We start from the raw sequence: 26,097 nt of genomic DNA, 5'->3' as shown, positions 1-26,097 counted from the left end.
ACTTTATCTGTGTAATTGGTTTGTGCATGTATTTACATTTACATTTACAATACAACACTTTCAATGGTGCAACATGGGAGTGGAGCTTCTAGGCATTCCTAGGAACAGCCCTGCAGCCTGCCTTCTGCTTCCCTCTTGCCTGCTTGTCGACCGGAGCTCCGCATCCCTGCCTTGAACCTAATGTCCCCGCTGGGTCTCTGCAGCAGCTCTTTAGTCCTCCTGGGAAAGCAGCAAGATTCAACACTCTGCGTGGTTTGTTTACTTTTTGGTTGCCTCGCTCATCCCGCACCCATCTCTCCCCGACCGGACCAAACGACTGAACTGCACAGTTCCCTTATGTATAACAGGCTCCTCCCCATTAATCCACCACAGCCATTCACTACTTGCCCAGCTATGGCTGTAATCACGGTATTAATTTGTCAGGAACTCAGTACACCTGTGCAGCTGACCTCCCCAAGATGGCCGTTGCAACCGGACTCTATACCGACTGTATGTGCCATCTTGTTGAGGTCATGCCATTTGGTCCATCTAGCGCCTCCGTCTGTCGAGAGGCCAGGTTTTCCACCCTTCATCTTCCTTCACCCTGTTACACTGTATATAAACACATTTCTGTTCAAATGTCCGTTTATTTACTATGTTTCGGTTGTGTAGATGCTTTATATGACGTTCCTGAATAAAACTACGACTTATATTCAATTGTTTGTCCTTTCATTATAATATTTATGTTGTTTTTAATCCACCGGTCAAATTGACCGGTCATGGTTCTTCTAGGTATGCCTATAAACCTGGTAATTCTAATGTTAAGGATAGAGTGAACAAATGTGCACAATTCATTCAAATACATACAATAATAACATGTCAAAAATATGTATGAGATTGTGACAAGATGCATGTGACGTGGTGCAACAAAATACAATGTCCAAACCAGATTCTCCCAAAAATATCCGTAATTTATTGTTTGCCAATAAAAATAATAATAACAAAAAGGAAGACACTCCTAAACCGCAATCATCCGTGCAGGAAACTGTGCTCCTTTCTTCAGGGATTGTGGTGAGTGCTCGGTGCTGTGCTGTGAGGGACGTGCTCTGGGGTTTGTGCTGGCTCAGTGGCTGCAGCCCCTCGCTCCTACTCCTTCTCTGTGAAAGTACACAAAACAGACAGCACGTAACAAAACAACAAAAAAAACGCTCCGGCTGGTCACTCATTATCTCAGCGCAAGAGTAGGTACTGACGTAGCTGCTTCCCCTTTGTACCCAGCAAACTCCTCCCTGCAATCAACCCGTCGCCATGGTTTCTCCAATAGAGGGCCGCCCCGCAGCTGACTGCAATGGAGTCGTCCTGAGTACTTGCAACTACGCGCTCCTCCTAATATGGTCACCTTCCGGTTTCCACCTACCATCAAGGTGGTCCATCTAGGAGGCAGCATACCACCGCCCTTACACAGCGTCCTTTCTGGTTGGGAGGGAGATTTACAACATTGAACCTTTCTTTCTCTATCACAGAGATACTGGACAAATAACAGCACAACATATTTGAAAAGTCAATAGTTCATGCAGTACACCATACCATACAAAAAAGCTTCTGTAAACTAAAAAATAATATTAGTTAGATTGGAAAATTCTGTCTTTCATGCAATACTACTTAGTTTTATTGCAATGTGTTTCCAGTTGCTAAAATAAAACCTCTTACAAGAATACATTTTTTTTTAACACAAATGTGTTTTTTTTATAAAATTAACAGTATACACACATAGGTATTGGGGGACTTGACCAATACAATATAATTTACCTTAAAATGACTTGAGCTGCCTCTCTCACTTGACCTCATGAAAAATATTGAAGGCCAAGTAGTTCCTACTTTCTGACACACAGAACAAAAAAGAATGTTTTTACCATTTTGGAAATCCATAAACCAGTTAAGTTACAAATTATGATTGTCTTGCGAGTCATAGAGAGAAAGGGATTATTATCACATATTGAACTGGTGCTCATATCCTGCAATGAGTTTGTGTACAATATAGAATACTGTAGAAGTCAAAAGGGTCAGCCTTTTTATGTATGCTTTTGGGGGGGGGGGGGGGTCTGAAAAAGAGCACACTGTGTATGCTTACTGTATTTGATGATAATTTTGGATGAAAGACTTCAGAAAATAAGACTGTTAATTAGAACAGTGCTACAGTGTGAGCGAGAAGCCTGTTGCCAGGATACACGGAATTCAGCTGGCTGCAGACAGGACTGGAGTAGAACATTTTTCTCTCTCTCGGAAACTGTTGCTTAATGTAAACAGAAAACAGTACAAGGTACAGAACCAATTTAGTAAAGAGACACATTCAGCAATTATATCCAGATTGTGTTGAGAAAAAAAATAAACGTATCAATGAATACTATAGCGGTACAGCTCTAGGTTTGATTTCACCAATGCAAGTGAATGGCCAAAGTGGATACAGCGTTTTGAGAGTTTTCATATTGCATCTGGACTTGATGAAACACAAGAAGAGTACCAGGTACATTCTTTATTGTATTCAATGGGAGAGGAGGCTGACGATATTTGATGTGTCCTTCCACTCAGTGAAGAGGATAAAAGCTATAATGCAGTCAAGAGAGCTTTTGAACAGCACTGTGTAAGTAAAAACAACGTGATCTATGAAAGAGTCCGGTTCAATATGAGGAAACAGAAAACCAGGAGAAAATGTTGAAGTGTTTATCACCGCAGTTCACACACTGGCAGAACACTGCAATTTTGGAACACTCCGGGAAGAGTTAATAGGAGACAGAATTGTAATGGCTATAAGAGACACAAAGCTGTCAGAGCATTTGCAGCTGGACCCAGAACTCAATTTAACCAAAGAAATTCAGCGTGCGAGGCAAAGTGAAGCTGTCAGGAAACAACAACCCCTGTTATGTGGCGGCTCAAGGGAGGAGTCATCTACAGATAACGTCAATGCAATAGGTTGAAAGCCCAGACCAGCGCAGAGAGGTCAAACAGCTCATAACACATAGCACAGAACAGAAGCCTGAATACAAGCTCCACAACAAAATGGGCACCCCGCAGTCAAGAGGAGGTGGAAGGTGTGGTCATGTCAAAACACACCTGGAGAGATTGTCCTGCCAAGGAGGCAGATTGCCGTGTCATAAAAGAGGACATTTTGCAAAGGTATGTCATTCTTCCAGAGCCTTGAACGACATAAGAGAAGCAGACATAACACAATGGAGAGATGAAGATTTTGTCTTCTTGGGAGAAGTTGCCACAAAAACAGCAACAGAATTGGCTGAAACCATTAGCCTAAATGGGGAAAAGATGGAATTCAAATTAGACAAAGCAGGACGTTTATGTTGTATCTGGACTGTCAAAAGCACTTTAAGGGCTACCAGCTATTGAAGCACAACACCTCATCCAGCGCATACATGCAAAACATGACATGCAGGAGGACTTCCTTACGAGTTATCCAGCTGTGTTCAACGGACTGGGAAAACTAAAAGAGCCATATATGATTGAGCTTGAACCAGGAACAGTCGCATATGCACTGTCAACACCAAGAAGGGTCCCAATTCCATTGAGGGATAAAGTCAGTGAAGAATTGGACCAAATAGAAGCCATGGGCATCATATCCAAAGTGATGCAGCCTACAGCATAGTGTGTAGGGATTGTAGTAGTGCCAAAAGCGTCTTGACTCATCTTAATAAGTGGGTGCGCATAGAACACCATATTTTACCTGCAGTGGATAAAACGCTGGCGATGCTGTCAGACACCAAAGTTTTTACCAAATTGGATGTCCAGTATGAATTCTGGCAAATACCTTTAGCCAAAAGCTCAGCCCTCCTCATTACTTTTATTTTGCCTTTTGGTCGCTACTGCTTCAATCGGCTGCCGTTTGGCATTTCCTCAGCACCGGAGCATTTTCAGCAAAGAATGTCACAGATGCTGGAAGGGTGTGAGGGAGTGCTGTGCCATGCCGATGACATGTTGGTTTATGGACGTGACCGAGGAGCACAATAAGAGGCTACACCAAGTTCTGAAGAGGCTTGAGTAGGAAGGACTTACACTGAATGATAAGTGTGAGTTCACAAAGGACAGAATACTTTTTGTGGAACATCGGATCGCTGCTCACGGAATAGAGCCAAACCCACACAAAGTCAGGGCTATAATTGAGATGCCTGAGCCTGCATGTGTGGCTGATGTTCGCAGAGTCATGAGAATGGCTAATTATCTGGAAAATTTTTGCCCAAACATGCGTCATTCACACAGCCACTGAAAGAGCTACTGAGTGAAAATGAGTGGTGTTGGGGAAAACCACAGTGCCAAGATTTTAGTAGTTGAAGGAAGAACTCAGCTCGCCCAGAGTCCTTGCCCAGTACTCAGCAAAAACAGCCTGAGGACACATGGAAACCAGTTGTTTTTATTTCAAGAGGCCTGACTGAGGCAGGTAAATGCTATGCTCAAATTGAAAAGGATGCATTAGCATTAACCTGGGCATGTGAGCATGTGTATCTCCTTGGCCTGAAGTTTACCTTGGAGGCAGAACGTGCTGTGGCTACAGTCAAAGCCTTGTGGAATGAAGGAGTGGATCCCTCTAAAGCATTAATGGCATATCGAGCAACGCCACTAGAGCAAGGCTACTCTCCAGTGCAGCTGTTGACTGGGAGACAACTTCGGACCCCACTACCACAGTTACCATCTTTGCTGACTCTGCGGTGTCTGAATCTCAAAGTTTAAAAGGGATGATGCAAGAGGACAGCAACGTCAGGAGCATCAGTATAATAGACGACACTGTGCTCTTCCACTACCTGAGCTTCGGCCAGGACAGAAAGTGAGGATTACAATGGAGCAGGTCTATGAATCTGTGATTCAGCAAGCGACAACACCAAGATCATATCTGGTGCAAACTGCAAATGGACTGTTGCGACAGGCTCGCATACACCTTCGTGCAACAACAGTCTGTCACTAATGAGGCTCCATTGCACTAACCACAAGAGCCAAATGCTCATCTTGCCAGTGACGGCCATGACATTGGATACCGTACAAGACCAGGAAGAAGTTCAAGGCCACCACAAAGGCTGGACCTGTGATGGACTGTTAGACCTAACAGAGTCAGGGACAATTAAGAAGAGGACTTGAGAGAATTTGTTATTTTGTTTACAGCAAGTTTGAAAATGTTTGGACCTTAAAAAGGTGCATTGCCCAGTTAGTTAAAAGGTTGTTAAAAGAGACAAAAATAGTTACATTTTTTACTTAACAGGGGAGGTGTCCTGGAAAGGGTTCGTAGGGCAGCCATCTTTGGAAAAGGATTATTAAATGAGTAAATAATAAACATGCTTCTGTTTCAAACCAGCCTTGTTTGTCTCATTGTACACCTTAAAGTAACAGTGTCTTTTTCAGTGTCTTGTGAATATTTTAGTTTTCATTTGAAATAGTGGACTTTTTATGAATGTGTAACCCTTATTTCCCTACACCCCGTGTATGGTGTTGGTTGAATGTGGTATACGTTATAGTTACTATAATAACTGAGATGGTACTTGGAACTGAATATTATAAATTGTGGAATACTTTGTGTTGTGTTGTGTGTACGTAAAAATGAAAGCACTCAGTTTGTCAGTTGTAGGTCGTTTATTCTTCAGAAGCTGAAACAACGTCAGTTTGGGAAGAATCAGTAACTTTCCCAGGAATATACATGGAGCTCTATGTTGCTGCTGTCACTCACTCACTCTAGTTCAGCAGTTTCCAAACTGTGGATATGTCTAGGGGGTATGTGGGTCAAATTGTGTAATGGTGAACATTTTTTTTTATTTTTTTTGCATTTTCATAAGACTTGCTATACTCACTGGGATTTCCTTTTAATTTCTGGCTTGAAATGGCACGTGACTCTAGTTAGTTTCAGAAACAAAAAGAGAGGTTGTGCGGTGCAAGACAATCATGCAGCTGCAGGACACTTGGTTCCACCACTCTGGCATGCACAAACCTCCAAGAAGTACCAATGAGAAAAAAAGATACACAAAGACAATGACGTACAGAGCCCTCACCACCAATCATGGCCCAGCGTGATTTCAAATGCTGAAACAGCTGACTGGCCAGTCCGACTGAGCTCAGGTTTTCGTTTGATTGCATAAATATAAATATAACTATAACTGCCAACACATTAAGTGAAAAATGGACAGATGGCTGAAGACAGGTAGTGTGAAGAAGAACACACAAAGTCTCAGTGATGAGAAGCTAAGTAGTGACATTTGTCCTGCCAGTTCCAGTACACTTTCTGAAATCACTGTTAAGATGACTAGTGACTCAACATGCGAATCTCACCTTGTGAAGCGAAGAACTGACACCAGGGACAAAACTGGAACTGTATCAAAGAAACGTAAGGACGACGAGAAGTACAGTACTTCGCTCTCCAACTCGACGAATCCAGAGACGTGGCAGGATTAGCTCATCTTCTGGTGTATGTGTGGTACATTTAGAAAGGTGCAATACAGGAGGACATTTTATTTTGCCAGTCGTTGCCGACCAAAACAACAGAGAAGATTTTCTGGGTGCTTAACAGCTTTATAAATCAATATAGTATTATCTGGTCATGATGCGCTGGCATCTGCACTGATGGAGCAAAGTCAGTGACTGGCAGGCATAGAGGAATAGTGACGCTCCCAATGCGATGTGGGTGCATTGTAGTATACACAGAGAAGCACTCGCTGCAAAAAGCATGCCTACCAACTTGAAGGAGGAGCAGGACAATGCTGTGAAGATGGTAAACTTTATGAAAGCTCGCCCCTTGAATTCCAGAATCTTCACCGCACTATGTAATGAGATGGGAAGCGAGCACGTCAATCTACTTCTCCTCACAGAGGTTCGATGGTTATCACAGGGCAAGGTCTTGGCATGTTTCTTTGAACTTCACTCTGAGGCCCAGGTGTTCTTTACGCCCATTCCCACTCTCTGTGCCTGAGCTACTTGTCAGATATATTCTCTTGCCTGAATGAGCTGAATCTAGGACTTCAAGGACTGAGTGCAACCATCTTCAATGTCCAGGACCAGATTGAATCAATGTTCAAGAAGATGGAATTCTGGGCTTTGTGTAGAAAACTTGTGACTCAAACTATCACCAATCATTCCAAAAATTGCGCACCTTTGCACGAACAAACAACTGCATCTCTCACATTAATGGTGAGTAGTATCACTATATTAAGCTATACTATGCTCGTTTAAGTTGGGAAAGCATACATTGAAACTAAAAGCGTGAATGATATGTATTGTATTATTATAGTCATTTATATTGTATGTATTATATTGTTTATGTGTGTTGTATGTGTATTGTGAAAGCATATATTAAAAATGACATTAAAATATAAACCTCTATGCTAAGAGTATGTAAACAGTTGATATGTCTGGAAGTGGGTACGAGACAATCAACAGTTTGGGAACCGCTGCTCTAGCTGTTCTGTCTGACAAGCTCACAGACACTCCACCCCCTCCCCTTGGCTCTCTAGGGTGTGTCCCATGAGAATGGGTCCCCTGAAATACTGGAGGCAGGTAATAGGTTCCTAATTCCTGACTACAAATACATGGCTGAAATTAATTGATAATAAATGTGGTTGTATTTAATTTAGTATTGATTAGGCATTGTAGCATCACTTAAAAACTACTGCACTTACTATTTTGATTTGTAGATAAGGAAAAATAAAATAAACTTTCAGTTACAGGGCACAAAATCATAAAAGCAATAATAGCCACAATAAATGTACATGATTTGGTAGTTGTAGCTTTAACTCTCCTAAATGATGTAAAGAATATCTAATAATACATTTGCTTAAAAAAATGCAAGAGGTCAAAAAGAAAAAAAAGGTCTGTGTTCTTCATTTGACTGAAATAGTGATGTATACAAGATCACTAAAATCACTGAGCATTTGGGTATCACCGACCATGGAAGATCATCTGTCCATGGACACAGCTGTCACCATTCCCTATTTATCAATTTTCATCTGAGATCTCAATTCATTGTGGCAGATGACATAGTTTGGTACATTTGTCATCTCTTACAAATTTTTTATTTTTTTTATTTTTCTGGCAACTACTAGAATGTGCACACACAGGAGTGACTTTCAAAAAATTCTAGGTTATATGTCTGTCTGCCTAAATACAGTATTAAGGCAGGTGCAACTGGTATAATTTTGACAATGTATCATTTATTGTGGCATTAGATACTATTTATCATCGAATGAGCCCACTTCATTTTCCTTATTACTCATGCTCATGCAGTACATTGCACACCTTTTTTTAAATTTAAACCTTTCTTTTGAGACCTGTGACATAATATTTTTTACACTAACATACTATAGAAAAAAGTATACTGACAGCTTCACCCATCTGCACATTGTGGTGATTAAATGTCAACCCAAAAACAGTAATTTAATTAGCATATTTTCCATTCAAATTCATTCATCTATAAAACCAGGCTGTAATAAATTTAGTGGGATCTTTAATTCAGTTGTGGATAGATGGTGGCACAAAATCAAGACAGCCCATAGCACAATGGTGTTGAGATCATGTGACTGCTTGGTGATTAAAATGGTTAAACATAATCATTCTATAAATCGCTTTGTGATGGTGGTCCACTATGAAAGGCGCTATGTAAAATAAAGATTGATTGATTGATTGATAAATAAATAAATAACTGACTCTAAACAGTGTATGGGTGGACTGTCGTCCTGGACCATCCCATCTGTTTCGGGGTACATCATGGGTTGCACCAGATCATCCAGCATGTTCAGATAGCTTGTACATTTCTCTTGCCTTTATTCAGAAGAATAAGAGGGATGCCAGCATATGGCATTAACAGACCACCTTCATCCTTGCAGACTTCATATTTGTCTGAACACATAATAAATTACTGGTCAAAGATGGGTGCAGCCACAATAAGAAGTTTTGGGAGGGTTACTTTTAAATAGTAATCCATTACAGAATCGAGATTACATTACTTATTAGACAACATGCTATGTAATCAAGTATATTAATCCAAGCACGTATCATAGTGGATTACATGGATTACTTTTTGGATTACCTCCAGAAAATACATGAAGAGGTGCTGCACTGTGATGTTCTTGCCCTTGTCTTCCTTAAAGACAAACTGTGTTTTGAGCTCCGGAAAGCACACTGTTTTTTGGCAACACAAACCACCATCTCCATTATAGTCTAAATGACACAAACAGACTAGAGAACATGTTATTATTCTTTTCCATATGCAGAGCCAGATGGGTAATAATGAAACAACTGGTGTACACTGTTCGATTATAATACACATGTGTTTTTTCTCATGTGTGTTTTTTTTAGACATGCTCATGTCTAAATGCCAGAAGCATCAGAAATACATTGTTAGAACTAGAAGCACACATGTCAACTGAAAAGTATGACATTGTTGGAATCACAGAAACCTGGCTTAGTCCTGAATATTGAGAAGAATTCCACATACAGGAGTAAAAACGATTCAGAAAAGATAGACTAGATAGAAGAGGAGGAAGTGTAGCTCTATATGTTAAGGAAGAGCTAGAATTAAAAAAAAAAAAAACATTGATTTATCTCAGTCTACAAACCAAAGCGAGTCAATTTGGGTTGAGCTGTTAGGTAAAATCACAAAGTTTTTTTAAAATTTTTTTTTTATTATTGGGGTATGTTACAGACCCCCAAGTCAGAATAAAAATGATAGAAAATTATTATACGGAGCCATTAGAAATGCATATAGGGACAAGAATACTGTAATCATGGGTTATTTCATTCAATATCCCCAATATAAACTGGGAATATCCAGTGGGATGTGGTAGCATAGAAACTGAACTGATTGATGCAGTAAATTACTGCTTCCTGACACAGTGTGTCAAAAACCTGACAAGGGACAGAGCAATTTTAGATCTGGTGTTCACAAACAACCAGGACATGCTATGTAATACTGAAGTAGTAGAGCCACTGGGGTCAAGTGATCAGAACATGGTTCAATTTGAAATTACCTGGGATTCCAGGCAAAGCTGCACAAATTAAAGTGTATCATTACAGAATGGCTAACTTTGAAGGGATAAGATAGAAGCTGAGAGAATGGAATAGATTTAAAGCTATAATGCAAGATAAAGGACAAGTATATACTTAAAATGAACAAGACCAGGTTTAACAAGCAAAATGCTTAAAAAGATCAATAAAAAGATCAATAAAAAATACGGCTGCATATGACTTACAGAAAAGGTGGAAGAGCAAAAAACTTGGGAAGACTATAAGAGTATGCTTAAACAGGGAACAATGGATGTTAGAAGGCAAAAAGAGATCTAGAAAGAAATATTGCCAGTGTTGCTAAATATAATACTAAGTAATTTCTTCCAATATTATAAAAGTAAAAGAACTGTGAAAGAGGAGTGTGAAGGGGTAGGCCACGCCCTGTGTTGATTTGTGTTGTTTTTGTGTTATTGTTATTATTTAAATGTATTTTGTGTTAAAACAATGTATTGTTATTTATTGTTGTTTTGTTTGGCAGGGAAAGAGTAAAAACCTTCCCAGTCAGAAATATTTGTGCAAGTAAAAGAGGAATAAGAGAGAGAGAGAACAGACAAAAGAAAGTAAGCTAAACAACTGCTATCTTGCTGGCTGCACTCGATATTTGTTTTGTGCCTGTCTGTTTTTGCAATTGTGCATCTTGTTACTTTTTTGTTATTTAATAAATGAGCACATTGGCGACTCACCCCACAGAACTTTGCCTGTGTGTCTTCCTGGTCTGACGTCACCCACCAAGCCATCCTGTTATACGTGGTGTTAGAGTGGGATACAGACACAGCGCCTCCATATACCAGGAGAGGTACTGCGGGTACAATTTTTTTTATTTGTATTTTTCTGGAGAATTGAGATGGATACGCTAACCATATATGGAGTGGTTCCTTGAGAACAAAGGGGAACCCGAGCAGACGGTCCCCATGGCCATTAAGATTCTGTGGCAGAGGGATGGGTACCGTTGAACAGCCTAGGAGAAGCGGCATAACCCGGCAATGCTGCAGGACATGTTCAAGATGGTCCTCTGGTATCTGTATGCCAACCTGGATGATCCAGTGTCCCCTACGCCAGAGGAGAAGGTCCCCTATGTCCGAGGACGTCCAAAGCCAGCAAGAGGGGCCGGAAGAAAAACAGGAAGCTGTCTCCAGTACCATTGGGAGAAGCCTCACTGTCTCCAGTACCACAGGGAGAAGCCCCGCTGTCTCCAGCGCCACTGGGAGAAGCCACACTGTCTCCATCACCACTGGGAGAGCCGCACCAGTTTCAAGCATCAGAGGGAGTGCTAAACCAGTCTCCAGCGTCAGAGGGAGAGCCACAGCAGTCTCCAGTGTCAGAGGGAGAGCCACAGCAGTCTCCAGTGTCAGAGGGAGAGCCACAGCAGTCTCCAGCGTCAGAGGGAGAGCCACAGCAGTCTCCAGTGTCAAAGGGAGAGCCACAGCAGTCTCCAGTGTCATAGGGAGAGCCACAGCAGTCTCCAGTGTCAGAAGGAGAGCCACAGCAGTCTCCAGCGTCAGAGGGAGAGGCACAGCAGTCTCCAGTGTCAGGGAGAGCCACAGCAGTGTCCAGTGTCAGAGGGAGAGCCACAGCAGTCTCCAGTGTCAGAGAAGAGTGCACAGCAGTCTCCAGTGTCAGAGGGAGAGCCACAGCAGTCTCCAGTGTTGGAGAGAGACAAACTGCTGCTCACTCCTCCACTACCAGAGGGAGACTACCCGTTGCTCCCGTCTCCACCGCCAGAGGGAAAGGAGCAGGAGATACTTCTGCATACACTATCTGGGGTTGCCTGTCCCCCATCACCCTGGTCTGAAGTCACCCACCAAGCCATCCTGAGTTTAAGGTATTAAGGGATGATTATGATTATTATTATTATTATTTATTTCTTAGCAGACGCCCTTATCCAGGGCGACTTACAATTGTTACAAGATATCACATTATTTTTACATACAATTACTTTATTATTTTTTTTTTTTTTTTACATACAATTACCCATTTATACAGTTGGGTTTTTATTGGAGCAATCTAGGTAAAGTACCTTGCTCAAGGGTACAGCAGCAGTGTCCCCCACTGGGGATTGAACCCACAACCCTCCAGTCAAGAGTCCAGAGCCCTAACCACTACTCCACACTGCTGCCCTGATAATGAGGTTATGAGGACTACACAATATATGCTGTATTACACATATAATTTTGGAATGTTTTCACCAGATGGGTGTCACCCATCTTGAAATAAGCTACAGGAGCTAAAAAACAACAAATCACAGGCCCAGGGTGCTTAAGGAAAAAAGGGTAGAAATAAGTAGACCACTGGCTACTATCATGAGTTAGTTCTGTAGAAACAGGTCTCTGAAAATTGCAAGCTTACAAATGTTGTGCCGTTATTTAAAAAGTAGGATGACAGACCCAGGTAATCATAGACCTATTGGTTAAGCTTCCTTAACATGCAAAATTATGGAATATTAAGATGTAATCTTGAAGAATATTTATACAGCAACAATATTGTAGGGGATAGCCAGCATGGGAGGTCCAAGCTTAACTAAGCTATGTGGCTTTTTTGAGGATGTTACAGCTGATGTAGATTATGGCAATGCTTATGATATAATTTATCTTTATTTTCAAAAAGCCTTTGACAAAGTCCCACGTGAAAAACATATAAGTAAATTAAAATCAGCAGGAATACAGGGGAGGACATATAACTGGATACAGAACTGGTTAAAAAAACAGAAAGCAGGGAGTAATTGTAAGAGGTGTAAAATTGAATTGGGGGGTGTACTTAGTGAGGTACAACAAGGGTATGTACTTGGACCCTTACTGTTCCTCATTTATATAAATGACTTGGACCAAGATACACATTGCAAGATTGTCAAATTTGCAGATGACACCAAATCTGGGGGAGCAGTGGAATCCGCTGGTGAGGTAATTCAAAAGGGTTTTGATCTCTGTAACTTGACAGACTATTTTGGCAAATAGATTTTAATGTTAAGAAATGTAAAGTATTGCATATGGGCCGTAAAAATCTATGTTATAAGTATAACATGAACAGGATGGAAAGAGGGGATGAGGGCTTTGAAAAGGATCTCGGGGGTTATAGTAGAATCATCATTAAAAGTATCTTGCCAATGTGGTGAGGCAATTAAAAAGACAAATAGAATGTTAGGCTATATTGCAAAAAGCGTGGAATACAAGTCTAGAAAGGTTGTGCTAAGATGATACAATGCCTGTGCTAGTTTGACCCCACCTAGAATTCTGTGTGCAGTTTTGGCCACTACAAATAATACATCATTGCACTCGAAGGTACAGGAAAGGGCAACAGGACTTAATTACATGAGCTACAAGGACAGGTTAAATAATGAAATCATCTCAGTCTAGAAAAAAGAAGGAAAGAAGGGACTTGATTGAAGTCTTTAAAATCATAAATGGTATAGACAAAGTTAACCCAAGACACAACTTCAAATTTAGCACAGAGTGAAGAACAAGAGGGCACAAGTGGAAGATGAGTAAAAGTAAGTTTAGAACAGAAGGTAGGAAGCACGTTTCTACACAGAGAGTTAACAATGCATGGAATAGCCTACCAGGTGAAGTAGTAGTAGAACAGTGCTTTTAAATTAATTCCTAGCTGGGGTAAATGGTGTGCTAACAAGGGACGAACTTTTATGGGTGGACTGGCCTTTTCTTGTTCTCAGACTTTTATTATGTTCTTATGTTCTCAAACAGTAATCACTAAAACAAATGACAGTAACTGTAATGATATTACAGAATTTTACAGGAGTAATTATAACATATTACAGTGTTTACACTTATGAGCAATGTGTTATCTGTTACTCCCAAACTCTATACATTGAATGTCTGCTGATTCAACAGAATCTTAACTTCCCAGGAAAATTGTGTTTGTTTCCAGCCACTGAGTTTATACCTTTTGGTTTTTTTTTATACTTCCAGTGATTGATATAAAGATTGTCTATTAGATGTATGTCTTCCTACAAAATATAAAGAGTTTTATACATTTACCATTTGATAAATCTGATTTGTTAAAATAGCAGTCAACAGATGGCGATATCCCTGCATCAACCACTTAATCCCAGGATTACCAGGGATAAGTGTTTGTTCCAGGTTAATCCCCCACTGCTGTAAAATGCAGTTGTGTCTTATCATGGCCGGTGATAGGTTTATCAAATTATATTTTTTTGTGCTGAAAGGGTTAAGATAGACATATATTTCGATATATAGCTATACAATAAAATGGAAAATGTAGGTAGTGAAACTAAACAGTGCACATTTTAAAACTGTATGGCATCTCTTGTTGTGTTTTAATTAGATATGCCCTTTCTGTCAACTATAAAAATGTAGACTCACAGATAGAGATAGATAGATATTCAGAATTTCACACAGCATCTGCCTCCTGCTGTTATGACAGTGCAGCACTGCTGATAGTTATCTTCATGGATATTAATATGATACCTGCTTTTCAGCAAGTGAAGAGTTTCTTTATGCTCTGAACTACTGTTTACAAACCAGTATTCTTGTCTGATGAGGATGTGTTTTTTTAAAATGACTTGGTCTTCGTATTTTTTATCCGAAATGTACCCATGAACTGGCAAACATACTGGCCAAATATGAAAACTGAATGGAGATAACAAAAGATTATTGCAAATTGTTACTGTTAAATTTGATTTGTAGTTTGGGAGATAGTTTTCACTTCTTCAAATGTATTACAGTACTACATTTTTATGTTATTTTTTGTTTTTAAATGGAATAACTTCTTCAAGCTACTGATTCCTTTAAAAGGTACAATCTGCTCATCAGCACAAAGCTTCTCATCCATTGGAATGCTGTTTAGTTGTTTCTGAACGAGGTTCATTAGGGGCCTCACCTTGAACAGTTTGGGTCGTCTTCAGCTGCTATCTGGGTAGCATTATCATTGAAGTGAAGATGTGCTTTTATTTGTTTCCTTCCCATCTTTTCACAGACATGACATCAGCAATTTGAGGGATTCTACATTCTGGCTTGATGATGGTAGTGACTCTTCATCATTTTTTTCAGCTAAGCTCTCTTCACTGCTGTTCTCTCTGCCATTATTTTGCTGTTCAGACAGAACATAGGAATCTTCTATTCTTTCCTCATGTGAACTACTGTCACTAGCATCACTGTCATCGCTATTTTCAGGGACTGCTGTAGCATTGCTAATCTGCCTGCCATAAAACTTTTGACATCCACCTATAAAAGAGACAATAACAATGTGTATAATTTTGGCAAAGTGATAGTGTTCATGATATTCACTGAAGTTGCATAATGTCATTTATAAATTACATACAGTTTTCTTATGTTTTTAAATATACATTTTCTTCAAATTAGACCAAAAATGCATTCTACTCTGGCATTCTATTTAGGTCTTTTGCAGTTTATGATTCAAATAGGGCAAAGTATATTTCATATTCAATAGAATTGCTGTATTAAGGCGTACACTCCCTCAAAAACTTATTTTAAAATTCACAAATTGACAGGGCTAAAACCAAAAGTGTCATAAATGCATTAGTGGCACCTATTTTCATTTTGAAAGACAAGCAGTGATTTAAGGTTTGATTCTCAAACTATTTCTTATTAACTGTTTGTATATGAAGTACTAGTCTCTCCTTTCTTAATTTGTCTCTCTATCACTAGACAAGAGATCAAGAGTCATTACTGGCCATTTGTTAAACAGAACAATAATGTGCTAAAAGTAACAAGTATTAGGGTTTTTGTCATGATAGTTAGTCGCTTGTATGATCAAAGTACTCAGCAAGTCCCTACTGTCTTTTCTAAAGCATAAACCAGAACCAGTTTCAATTTTTTCACCTAGAAAAGAAGTTGACAAAGGATATGGTTACATTTCATATTTTGGGTAATATTGTAGCTGTATTTTTCTAGGTTCAATAGGGGTAAACATGTGCAGTTTGCCATCCCACCTGTGCAGTTTGGAATGCCAGTTCATAAGTGGTAGCAATAAATTACATCATTTTCGATATTTGTTTTTATAGGAATATATAAACCATCCATGTGAGAGGATGATTTAAAAAAGGATCAATAATGATATTGTAAAATGTGAGCAATTTATGTAACCCAGTCTGTAAAATAATAAATTAAATAGCAATTGGCTTACGTATTTAGAAATGATTTACACAGCCAGAATGAGATGTAATATCTTGTTTCAAGTAGTGTTGTGCCTTTTCCAAGATTTACAGCATCCTGGAATTGCCTACGTTCATGCAATATTTCAGCAGTTGAGCTGATATGAAGAAGCAGACTCTTTGCCCTCATCTATTGCCACAAGGGTACACTACCTCTCCCAATCACTTACGCCAGATACATTTTTCAAGGCAGTTCAGCAGCTCCAATTACAATATTATTATTAATGTTCAGGTTTTATTATTCTTCAGATAAACCACAAGTTGCTACTGTAGGAAGTGCTCTAGCTGATCAAATGCCCCACTTTGTGTGTCTTTTAGGTAAGGGGGAACATGGGAAGCCTTACCCACTTACAGAAGAAGAATGTGATGACTCCACTTACAGGGAGAATGGGTTTAACATCTATGTTAGCAACAACATTGCCTTGGACCGCTCTCTACCAGATATCAGACATCCAAAGTAAGTCAGCTGGTCCAAGTCATTTCACGTACTATATGACATGTAATTAATGGGATGCATTTAGTCATCTACATTTTCCTAATATGTCATTTCTTATCTGTTTAATATCTATGTTCCTGTATGATTATCTGTTGTTGTTTTTTATTCTTTCAATGCAGTGCTTGCCATGCTTCATAACTATTCCAGCTTCTGAAGAGTATATTAGTGTTGCACATGCTTCAGTGTACAATGGATCACCTAGTGTATTGCAAAGCTAATATGCTTCTCCCTTCCCTACAATCAAAGTCTTTTTAAAAGCAATCTTTTAGGAATAGTTGGAAAGCATGATCTAAGCATAAACAACAATACAGAATCTTAAAGAATACACATAATATGATATTTACTGTATTATTATACTATAATATTAATATAATTAAATATTATTAATATTGTAATGGCGGGTCCAGGCTGGGGAGAGGGGCGGGGCCAGCGCGCTGACTGACTGTCACCAACCAGGAAGTGTGCGTGGAGTGAACGGGCGAGGTTACCCGCACAGGCTGGAGCCCCGATCCCTTCCTTTTAGAAGGATCTATGGATCCCTGGGCTGGGGAATTTCCCCACAGCTGCCTAAGACTTTCCAGCCAGGTGAGGTATCTAGCTCCGGATTGGCTGGAGTGGGCACTGCCTCCCTCCAGCTCTCCTATAAAAGGGAGTGGGAGCTGGATAAAAGGGTCGAATTGAAAAGAAGCAGCAGCTGTGGACACGAGTGGAATGTGACTTGTTAGAGAAATAAAAAGGTATGAACTTAGATATTAAAGAAAATCACCATTTAAGGCTTTTTTGGGGGGTTTGTTTTCAGTTTTTCCAAATTATATTTACTCAATTTTTTAACCCTCCACCAGCAACAAAAACTGAGCTCACACAGAAGGCAGAAAGGAGTGCAAATGCACCCCACATACATAAACACAGTTGACTTATTATTTAAAGCAAAAGAACAACACACAACTGGTTTATAATATTATTCAAATAGTTCTGCGTTGAATAAACATTGTTTTGAAGTGCTAGCATTTTTTAAATATTGTCTTTATTTAAAAAGTGCTATCAGCAGGAAAAAAAATATATAAACTACAAAAATAAATATTATATTGTACTTGCAAACTTATCATCTACAAAATCTGCTAAAAAAAACCCACGTTTTCAACATTTACCTTTGCTTCAAAAAAACAAAAAAGTGCTGTATCAAGATTCAAAGTCCTGTAAAGAGGGTCACATTTACTCTGAATTGCCTGTCATCTCTCTCAGGCATCGATTCTACAAGTCAACAGGGGTTGTGCAATAACGGCAGCTTAGTATATGAAAGACGTCTTTTTATACGCAGAAAAAAATCGTATTTTTGCAATAATTTACTGTAAAGGATATAGTAATCAAATACAGTGCTGGAAACGTATGTATTATTGTGACGGGGTACGTCCCGCCCCTGTGTTTATTTGTGTTGGTTTTGTATTAATGTTATTGTTTAATGTATTTGGGTTGTTGTTATTACTGTTAATCCCTCGACCACTATATAAAGCAGCGGCTTTTGCTGACCGAGGTTGGTTGTTGTCATAATAGTGGAAGCCACTTGAGAGTTGTGGTAGGCACTCAAAATTGCATTCCTGCGTTTAAGAATCTTTGAGATCGTTGATGGGTGAGAAGAACATTTTTAAGCGAGGGGTTTTTTATCTATCCTTTTATGGTTAGAGCAATTATTTCAGCCTCTGTGGCTATGTTTAAATCTTTTAGTCTCCAAGACTTTTTCATTTACATATGCAATGGTTAAAAAAAACACTGAGCACACACTTCTGATCTCCCCGAGTCAAGCTGGGTGAACATGTTGTAGGGTATTGTGGTATTATTTATTTATAGTTTCTATGCCTTGTATTAATGAATATTTAATATAAACTATTAAAAAATCTATTACAAGTCTTGAACAATGGTAAATGTTAACACTCAAATTATATTTTATTAACACTAGAACAACCGCGTTTATACACATACCTAGAACAACCATGACCGGTCAATTTGACTGGCGTATTGAAAACAACGTATATTATAATAAAAGGATAAACAATAGAATATAAGTTGTGGTTTTATTCAGAAACGTCATATAAAGCATCTACACAACCGAAACATTGTAAATAAATGGACATTTGAACATAAATGTGTTTATATATACAGACATATTACATAACACGCAACCTCAAAAATACATTTGTGTATATACAGGTATATCATACACATACAAAACTTCTTTTTTTTTTAATAAATGGGTTTATATTGCCTACATAACAACACACATATACACAACTGAAGCTATGTGTTTATATGCAGACATACTATAATCGAAATGACATGAATAAATAAACATTTGAACAGAATGGGCTTCAGTCAAATGTGTGTATATACAGTTATATAATGTACATACAAAACTGTACGACTAAAATAATGTAAATAACTATCACATTTTTTTTAATAAATGGGTTTATATTGCCTACATAACAAAGTGCAACCGAAGCTATGTGTTTATATACAGACATACTGTAATCGAAATGACATCAATAAATAAACATTTGAACACTTTGTTTACAAAATCTAAGTGCTGGCACAAATCACACAGATTATTTTTGCAGCTACGCATGTCTTTCTTTGTCAGGGGAAATAGTACATATATTTAGGAAAAGTCAAGAAAGTTGGGAAAGCACAGCTCCTTATCTTAAACACACGCACAGCAATTTAAATTTAAATTCCAAAAATGGTCAAAATGACTGCCTTGGTCGTTCTAGTATCCGTTGGTTATTGATAATACAGAAACAACACAGTTATTGCAAAATATACTCTGAAGCGAAATATACTAGTCAACTAGTTTTAAACAATTACAGAATAGGTAGACAATAACTACCTGAACCTGGAGCCATTCTCACGGGTCAGGATTTGGAGGATGTCTTCTCAGTCCCAAATGAGCCCAAACAATGTATCCTCGTCAAGTTTATATATGCATCTTAACTAGATACATGAATAATTGGCTACAATCATTATTATTATTATTATAATTATTTTTAATTATTAGCAGACACCCTTATAAGAGTAAATTCCATTATGAGCACCTACTAAGTACGATAGAACAATTTCAAATTAAGAGCAATTACAAAAAACGTGAATACGAATATCTGTAAGACTAAACTCAAGTACAAGATACAGAAAATAGTTATAATTAACAGCAGTAGTCAAATACGGCAAAGTACGGAGCAGTTCAGTTCAAGTACAAGATGATGCAAATACTGGTACAATTCAGTGCTATATAGTCCAGTATAGTTCAGAGTTATGAGGTTTACAGATGCTGTCTGAACAGGTGAGTCTTGAGGAGGCGCTAGAAGGTGGTCAGGGACTGAGCAGTCCTGATATCCGTGGGTAGGTTGTTCCACCACTGAGGGGCAAGGGTGGAGAAGGAACGGGATCTGGAAACGGGGGGAGGGTACAGCTAATCTGCTTGTGGCAGAGGAGTGGAGGGAGTGAGTGGGGGTGTAGGGAGAAATAATAGTCTGGAGATAGGAGGGAGCAGAAAGGTCGAGACAGCGATAGATGAGTACAAGAATTTTGAATTGGATGTGAGCGGTGATAAGGAGTCAGTGGAGGGAGCGGAAAGCATGGGAGAAATGAGGAAGGGAAAAGACAAGGTGGGCAGCAGAGTTTTAGATGAGCTGGAGTGGACAGATAGCAGAGGCAGGGAGGCCAGCCAGGAGGGAGTTGCATTAGTCAAGGCGGGACAGTACCAGGGCCTGAACTAGGAGCTGTGTGGAGTAGTCAATAAGGGACAAATTCTGTGTATGTTGCTGAGGAAGAAGCAACAGGAGCATGCCAGAGTAGAGATGTGGTGAGAGTAGCAGAAGGAAGGGTCGAGGGTGACACTGAGGTTCTTGGTGGATGAGGAGGGAGATGGGTGGTGGATTCAAGAGGAAAAGAGATAGAGATCAGTGGTGGGGGAGGAAAACAGGGGGAAGAAAAGGAAGTCTGATTTGGAGAGGTTGACTTTAAGATGATGCGAGTGCATCCAGGAGGAGATGCCTGAGAGAGGTAGAGATACTGGAGGAAATGTCGGAGTCAGAGGGGGGAAAGGAGAGGAAGATCTGGACATCATCAGCATAGAAATTATACGAGTAGCCATGGGAGGAGATGAGGGGATCCAGGGAGCAGGTGTAGAGAGAAAACAGGTGGGATCCCAGGACTGAGCCTTGGGGGACACCTGTCAAAAGAAAGCAAGAGGCAGAGGGTGAACCATACCAGGACATCCAGTCCGTGCGATCAGAGAGGTAGGAGACAAGAGCAGTGCCGGAGTCCCAGGTTAATGAGGGAGAACAGGAGAATAGAGTGGTCGACTGTGTCAAAGGCAGCAGAGAGGTTGAGGAGAATTAGGACAGGAGAGGGAGACTGCACAGGCCGAGAGTAGAGAGTTAGTGACGGAGAGAAAAGCAGTTTCAGTGGAGTGTGCCAGGCGAAATCCGGATTGCTGCCCACCTTGTCTTTCCCTTTCCTCGTTTCTCCCACACTACACCGCTGCTCCGCTCCCACCACTGGATCCCTATCGCTGCTCTCATCCAATTCAAAACTCTTGTACTAGCCTGTCACTGTCTTGATCTTTCTGCTCCGTCCTATCTTCAGACTATTATTTCTCTCTACATCCCCTCTCGTCCCCTCCACGCCTCCACCACTGGCAGATTAGCTGTACTACCACTCCGCTCCCCTGCTTCCAAATCCCTCTCCTTCTCCACCCTTGCCCCTCAGTGGTGGAACGACCTGCCCACAGATATCAGGACTACCCAGTCCCTGACCACCTTTCGGCACCGCCTCAAGACACACCTGTTCAGACAGCATCTGTAAATCTCACAACTCTCAACTATAGTGGACTATATAGGTGCATTCACACAGAGGAGTTATGACTATTCAGAACCGCAACTGAAGCGGCTTATATGTCTGTGTGAATTGCCTATAACGCCACAGAACCGTCATATTTTATGCCGTCTTTGAACAAACCTCACGAGGTAGTTCAGAGACGGTACTGAACTGTCATAACTGCCTGTGTGAAAGGCTATACCGCCACTGAAGAGCTATAGTGGGTGTGGTTTCAAAGTCAACATGCCACGTCACTATAGTGTATGTAGGTAAGGGGCGTGCATGCAGTGCTTAATTTGTGCCGGGGCACAGACCCGGAACCTCTGGGTGTGCAGAGTCATAGCGCCGGTACCTCTAGTTAAAAATCTCATAAAATGTTTTATTTTTAAAATCTCAACACAGTTGCATTAAGTCTGCAAGTTCTTGCGTGCGCGCTAAAGAGAGACAGTTCACTGGCACGTTTGTAGCCTACTTTAAATTACTTTACGATTTCAGCTTGAGTGCCTTTAGTAAGATGACACTGGCTGCAACTCTATTGTCATTTTTTTTTACACACATAAGCTTACAATAAGCTTACTTGATTAGAAAAACGTCATGAACGATACAAGGAACTTCTTACACTACTTGGTTTTATTAAATGAGTAGTACACAACAAAATATGAAAGCTAAACATGAATTTCAACAAAGAACGACGACAACTTTTTAATGAAAAAAATATATTGTAGCCTAGTTCAATAGAAACATTAGCCTGCTATATTATATTAAACCAAAACAATAAAAATAATAACAATCTGGTTCTCTTGCTTTTTCAATGAACATAATTTAATTAATAGAGAATAAAAACATACTAAGTTAACAACTACCTAGCCTAAGTTTAAGTAATCGTTTTTGTAATCTACTAGCAGCTTCTGTGGCATACACATCGCTGATAATATAATAGTACAGACCGTGGGTCAAACCAGTGAGTGTTTGTGTTGGGGTGTGAAAGGGTTATGACAGTATTACATTGGCATAGATTGCGCGATTTCATGCTGTGTGAAAGTGTATTTTACACACTTGTTAAAACGTTTCAGAGACGGCACTGTAGCTGCATTTCTGTGTGAAAAATTGTATTTGTCACCTAATTGTACCAGTACATGCATCATCTTGTACTTGCACTGAACTGCTCCTTATATTTTGCCATATTCTACTACTGTTCTTAATTATAACTAGGGCTTCTGATTTTCAGGTATTAACAGATAAAACCCGAAAAAACACCCCTGATACAAAAATATCGATGGATAGCCAATAAACACCGGAAAACACCTTAAAAACAGTGGAAATGGTTAATCTATTCACGTTGACTTTACCCTTTTCACATTAAAAAAAATAAAACCTACTACAGAAAATAATAATAAATCCATTTCCCTGTGCTGCTGGGCAATGTCCCGCCTTCCTGGCTTGTATCTATCATTGATTAGTTCTGAATACTTTACACCTGCCCCAACTACTGAGTGACAGCACATTCCTACATTAATATTGGAGACTCCGTTTGCGAGATTTAAAACGAGATTACAATCAGGATTGAGGCTTGTTCGCGGGATTTCAAGATGTATTACAGTTAAGACACAGAGGATTTAAAACAGAATTGTGTCAAAATGTACAAAAATGCCTACACACAAAAACCCCAGAAGAATGTGCCCGTGGCTGTAGAGATTTCGTTGTGGAAGACAGCAAATGAAAGAAGGTACAACTTAAGTGTGTGTAAGTACTGTCAAGTTACTGTACATATTTTGACACACACACACACACACACACACAAAATGCTCAAGCATTTTGAAAAGTAACCAAAAACACTAATTTCATACAGTATATCAAAAACGAAAGCCCTGGAAAAAAATGATTTACATAAAACTCGAAAATAGCTAAAAATAAGCACCTTAAAAGTACAATTAATAAAACCTGAAAAACAGAAGCCCTAATTATAACTATTTTCTGTATCTTGTTCTTGATTTTACTCTTAAAGGTATGTGTAGTGACGTTTTTTGTAATCGCTCTAGCTTGAAATCATTCTTATCCATTTATCGTACTTACTATGTGTCTTAATGGACTTTACACTATAAGCAAACATTTTTCTTTAAGTTTAACTGCACTTAAATGTAATTATTTACTACACTTTATTTTTCTCTTATTTGAATTTGATCTTATTTTCTACTGATTTTACTGTACTTTATAACTGCTCTTATCTGTAAAATGTGATATTTTGTAATGTTATATTGTGTAATGTGATACTGTATTATTGTGATATTTTGAATAAGCGATGAGAGGTAGCACGGATTGAGGGCTCTGATCCCGAAACTACTCCCTGTTCCTTGGGCAGTTCACCCAACCCCAACGCCGGATATACACACGGTCGCTGGCGGCTGTGGCTTTCTTCTCACGGAACATGCTCTAACCAGCTTCCGTCCCCGGATACACACAGCGTGGAGTTGAACGCTTTGTTTCTTTCCCGGTCCTTCGGCAGCACAGAATCTTACAGCTTTGCAGCAGTGCTCTGTATTCTATGGCTTTTCAGCAGCCCTAAAGTTAATTGGGACCCTTTTATACCTGACGCTCCGCTGGAACACACCCACCTGCTGGTTAGGGTTTGGCAGCTAGCTACTTTTCCCCGCAACCAAGCACAACAGGTAGGATCTCCAGATGAGGTGTCAAGTTCTCCATTATTTTTTTTATAAACACAGTTTACACACAAAACTATTTACAATAAATAAACACACACACACACACCCACACACAAAAAACACACTTTTCATGCGCAGGGCTCCTGCCACAGGTGTCAATACTTTTGCGACTGGATACTGTATCTATTTAACCCTTTTGATGATGGAAGATAATTTATATAAAACATGAATATAATCAAACAAAATGGCATTTTAAAAATAGTCAGCATTTGTGCAAAAATCCAATAGGAAAAAAGGGTATTATAAGGACAATAGAGTTTTCTTTTTTTTTTTTTTATAACGGTAACAGATTGCACTCCTGTTGGCATCTGTACCTCTGCTCAATGGATTAGCTGTCAGAACAGAAAACAACACAATGAAAGTCCGCTGACAGTGGTGTGACATGCATGACGGCTCCAGCTAAAGAGGCTGCCACCAAGGTGTGCTGCAATAGCCTTTTGTCAAGGCTGTTATTTTAATATCTGCTGCTTTCCAGGAAATGTTATTTTTTTTCAGGAATTAGTTGATTAAATGGGAGATCTTATAAACTTGAGCATTCCATTTTGAATTGTATAATACTAAATATTACATATTTATATGTAGAAACACAGGTGGAAATGCACAAAGCCAGTCATTAAAAGCCATTAAAATCCATTCTTGTTCATCAATTGAAGTTACAAAACTTGAAAGAAACAACTTAGATTTTTTTTAATTCAACAGCTGCTGGTATCCATAAATGGTTAATTGCTAGTTTTATAACATTAAGAAGTGTTCTTCTCTTTTTAGAGGAACCAGTGCTGATGACACTTTGAGGTAATTGTTAATTTGACCCACAATGCATTTTTTTCAATTATGTCATTCTCCATAAGTTGAAATGGATAACAGGCATTTTGTCTACCTAAAATTCCCAAAGGTTCATTATAAAGGGTAAACATTAATGAGAACAAAAATTCCAAACTTTGAGAAAACATTCAGATTAAACCAGACACATAGGAAGAATTTTTTTTCACAGACTTGTTGCAAGGGATTTATAACTTGTGCAAGTGCTTAAAAATAAAGTAAAAAGTGAATTAGAAAAAGAATATAGTAGTAATTGCTCTGGAATTGTCTACTTATTAAATCTGTACCTTCGATAAATGTGTCTTTAGCTGAATGAATTATGAACCACTTTTTGACAAAAGGTTTGAACACGTGTACATATATCAGAGTAGCTTCAATGTGATGGATCTGAACTGCATTAAAAACATTAATATAATGTAATGTAATATATATGGGATATATTTAAAATATATTTTAGTCTGTAATCCATATATTTATTTTATATGTTGAAAATATATGGTGCACCATATATTTTCATTAGTCTGCAATCCATTTAAAATAAATATATGGATTACAGACTGAAACAGGGGTGCCCAATCCTGGTCCTGGAGGGCCGATGTCCGTCCTGGCTTTTGTTGCAACTGTGCCCTAAATTACTTAATTGGACCTATCAAGCCCTTATTAGAAGCTTAATTGGTCCAATTAATCAATTTAGTGTACAGTTAGAACAAAAACTAGGAGGGCATCGGCCCTCCAGGACCAGGATTGGGCACCCCTGGACTAAAATATGTTAAATATATACCATATATTTTAAATATATAAAAGGGGGCCAATTTCTATATATGAAAAGTATAAGGATCATACTTTTCTACCATATATTAGTACTTGTGACTTTGGGGTGCATTGTGATTTCCAGGGCATACTCAAGGTTCCTCATTCTATATTAATATGAATTATTACTTGCCAATAACAGCCATATCATCGTCTGTTTCTGTCTCAAGGCATATACAGTACATATGGATAGTAGCTATTCAGTTAGCTGGGGTTTCCAC

At 39.2% G+C, this 26,097-nt stretch overlaps 1 protein-coding gene across 1 annotated transcript in view; it reads left to right on the top strand.

Moving 5' to 3' along the window:
* LOC117420789 (polypeptide N-acetylgalactosaminyltransferase-like 6) overlaps positions 1-26,097 on the top strand; it is a 411,476-nt gene that overhangs the window by 120,806 nt on the left and 264,573 nt on the right. The window contains exon 4 of the mRNA XM_034034425.2: positions 16,484-16,622. Coding sequence (XP_033890316.1) covers positions 16,484-16,622 — 139 coding nt within the window. The remainder of the gene's footprint in view (positions 1-16,483; positions 16,623-26,097) is intronic.

This window comes from Acipenser ruthenus, chromosome 1, assembly GCF_902713425.1.
Source record: "Acipenser ruthenus chromosome 1, fAciRut3.2 maternal haplotype, whole genome shotgun sequence".
Classification (NCBI taxonomy): domain Eukaryota; kingdom Metazoa; phylum Chordata; class Actinopteri; order Acipenseriformes; family Acipenseridae; genus Acipenser; species Acipenser ruthenus.
This window is presented reverse-complemented; position numbering and strand designations above follow the sequence as displayed.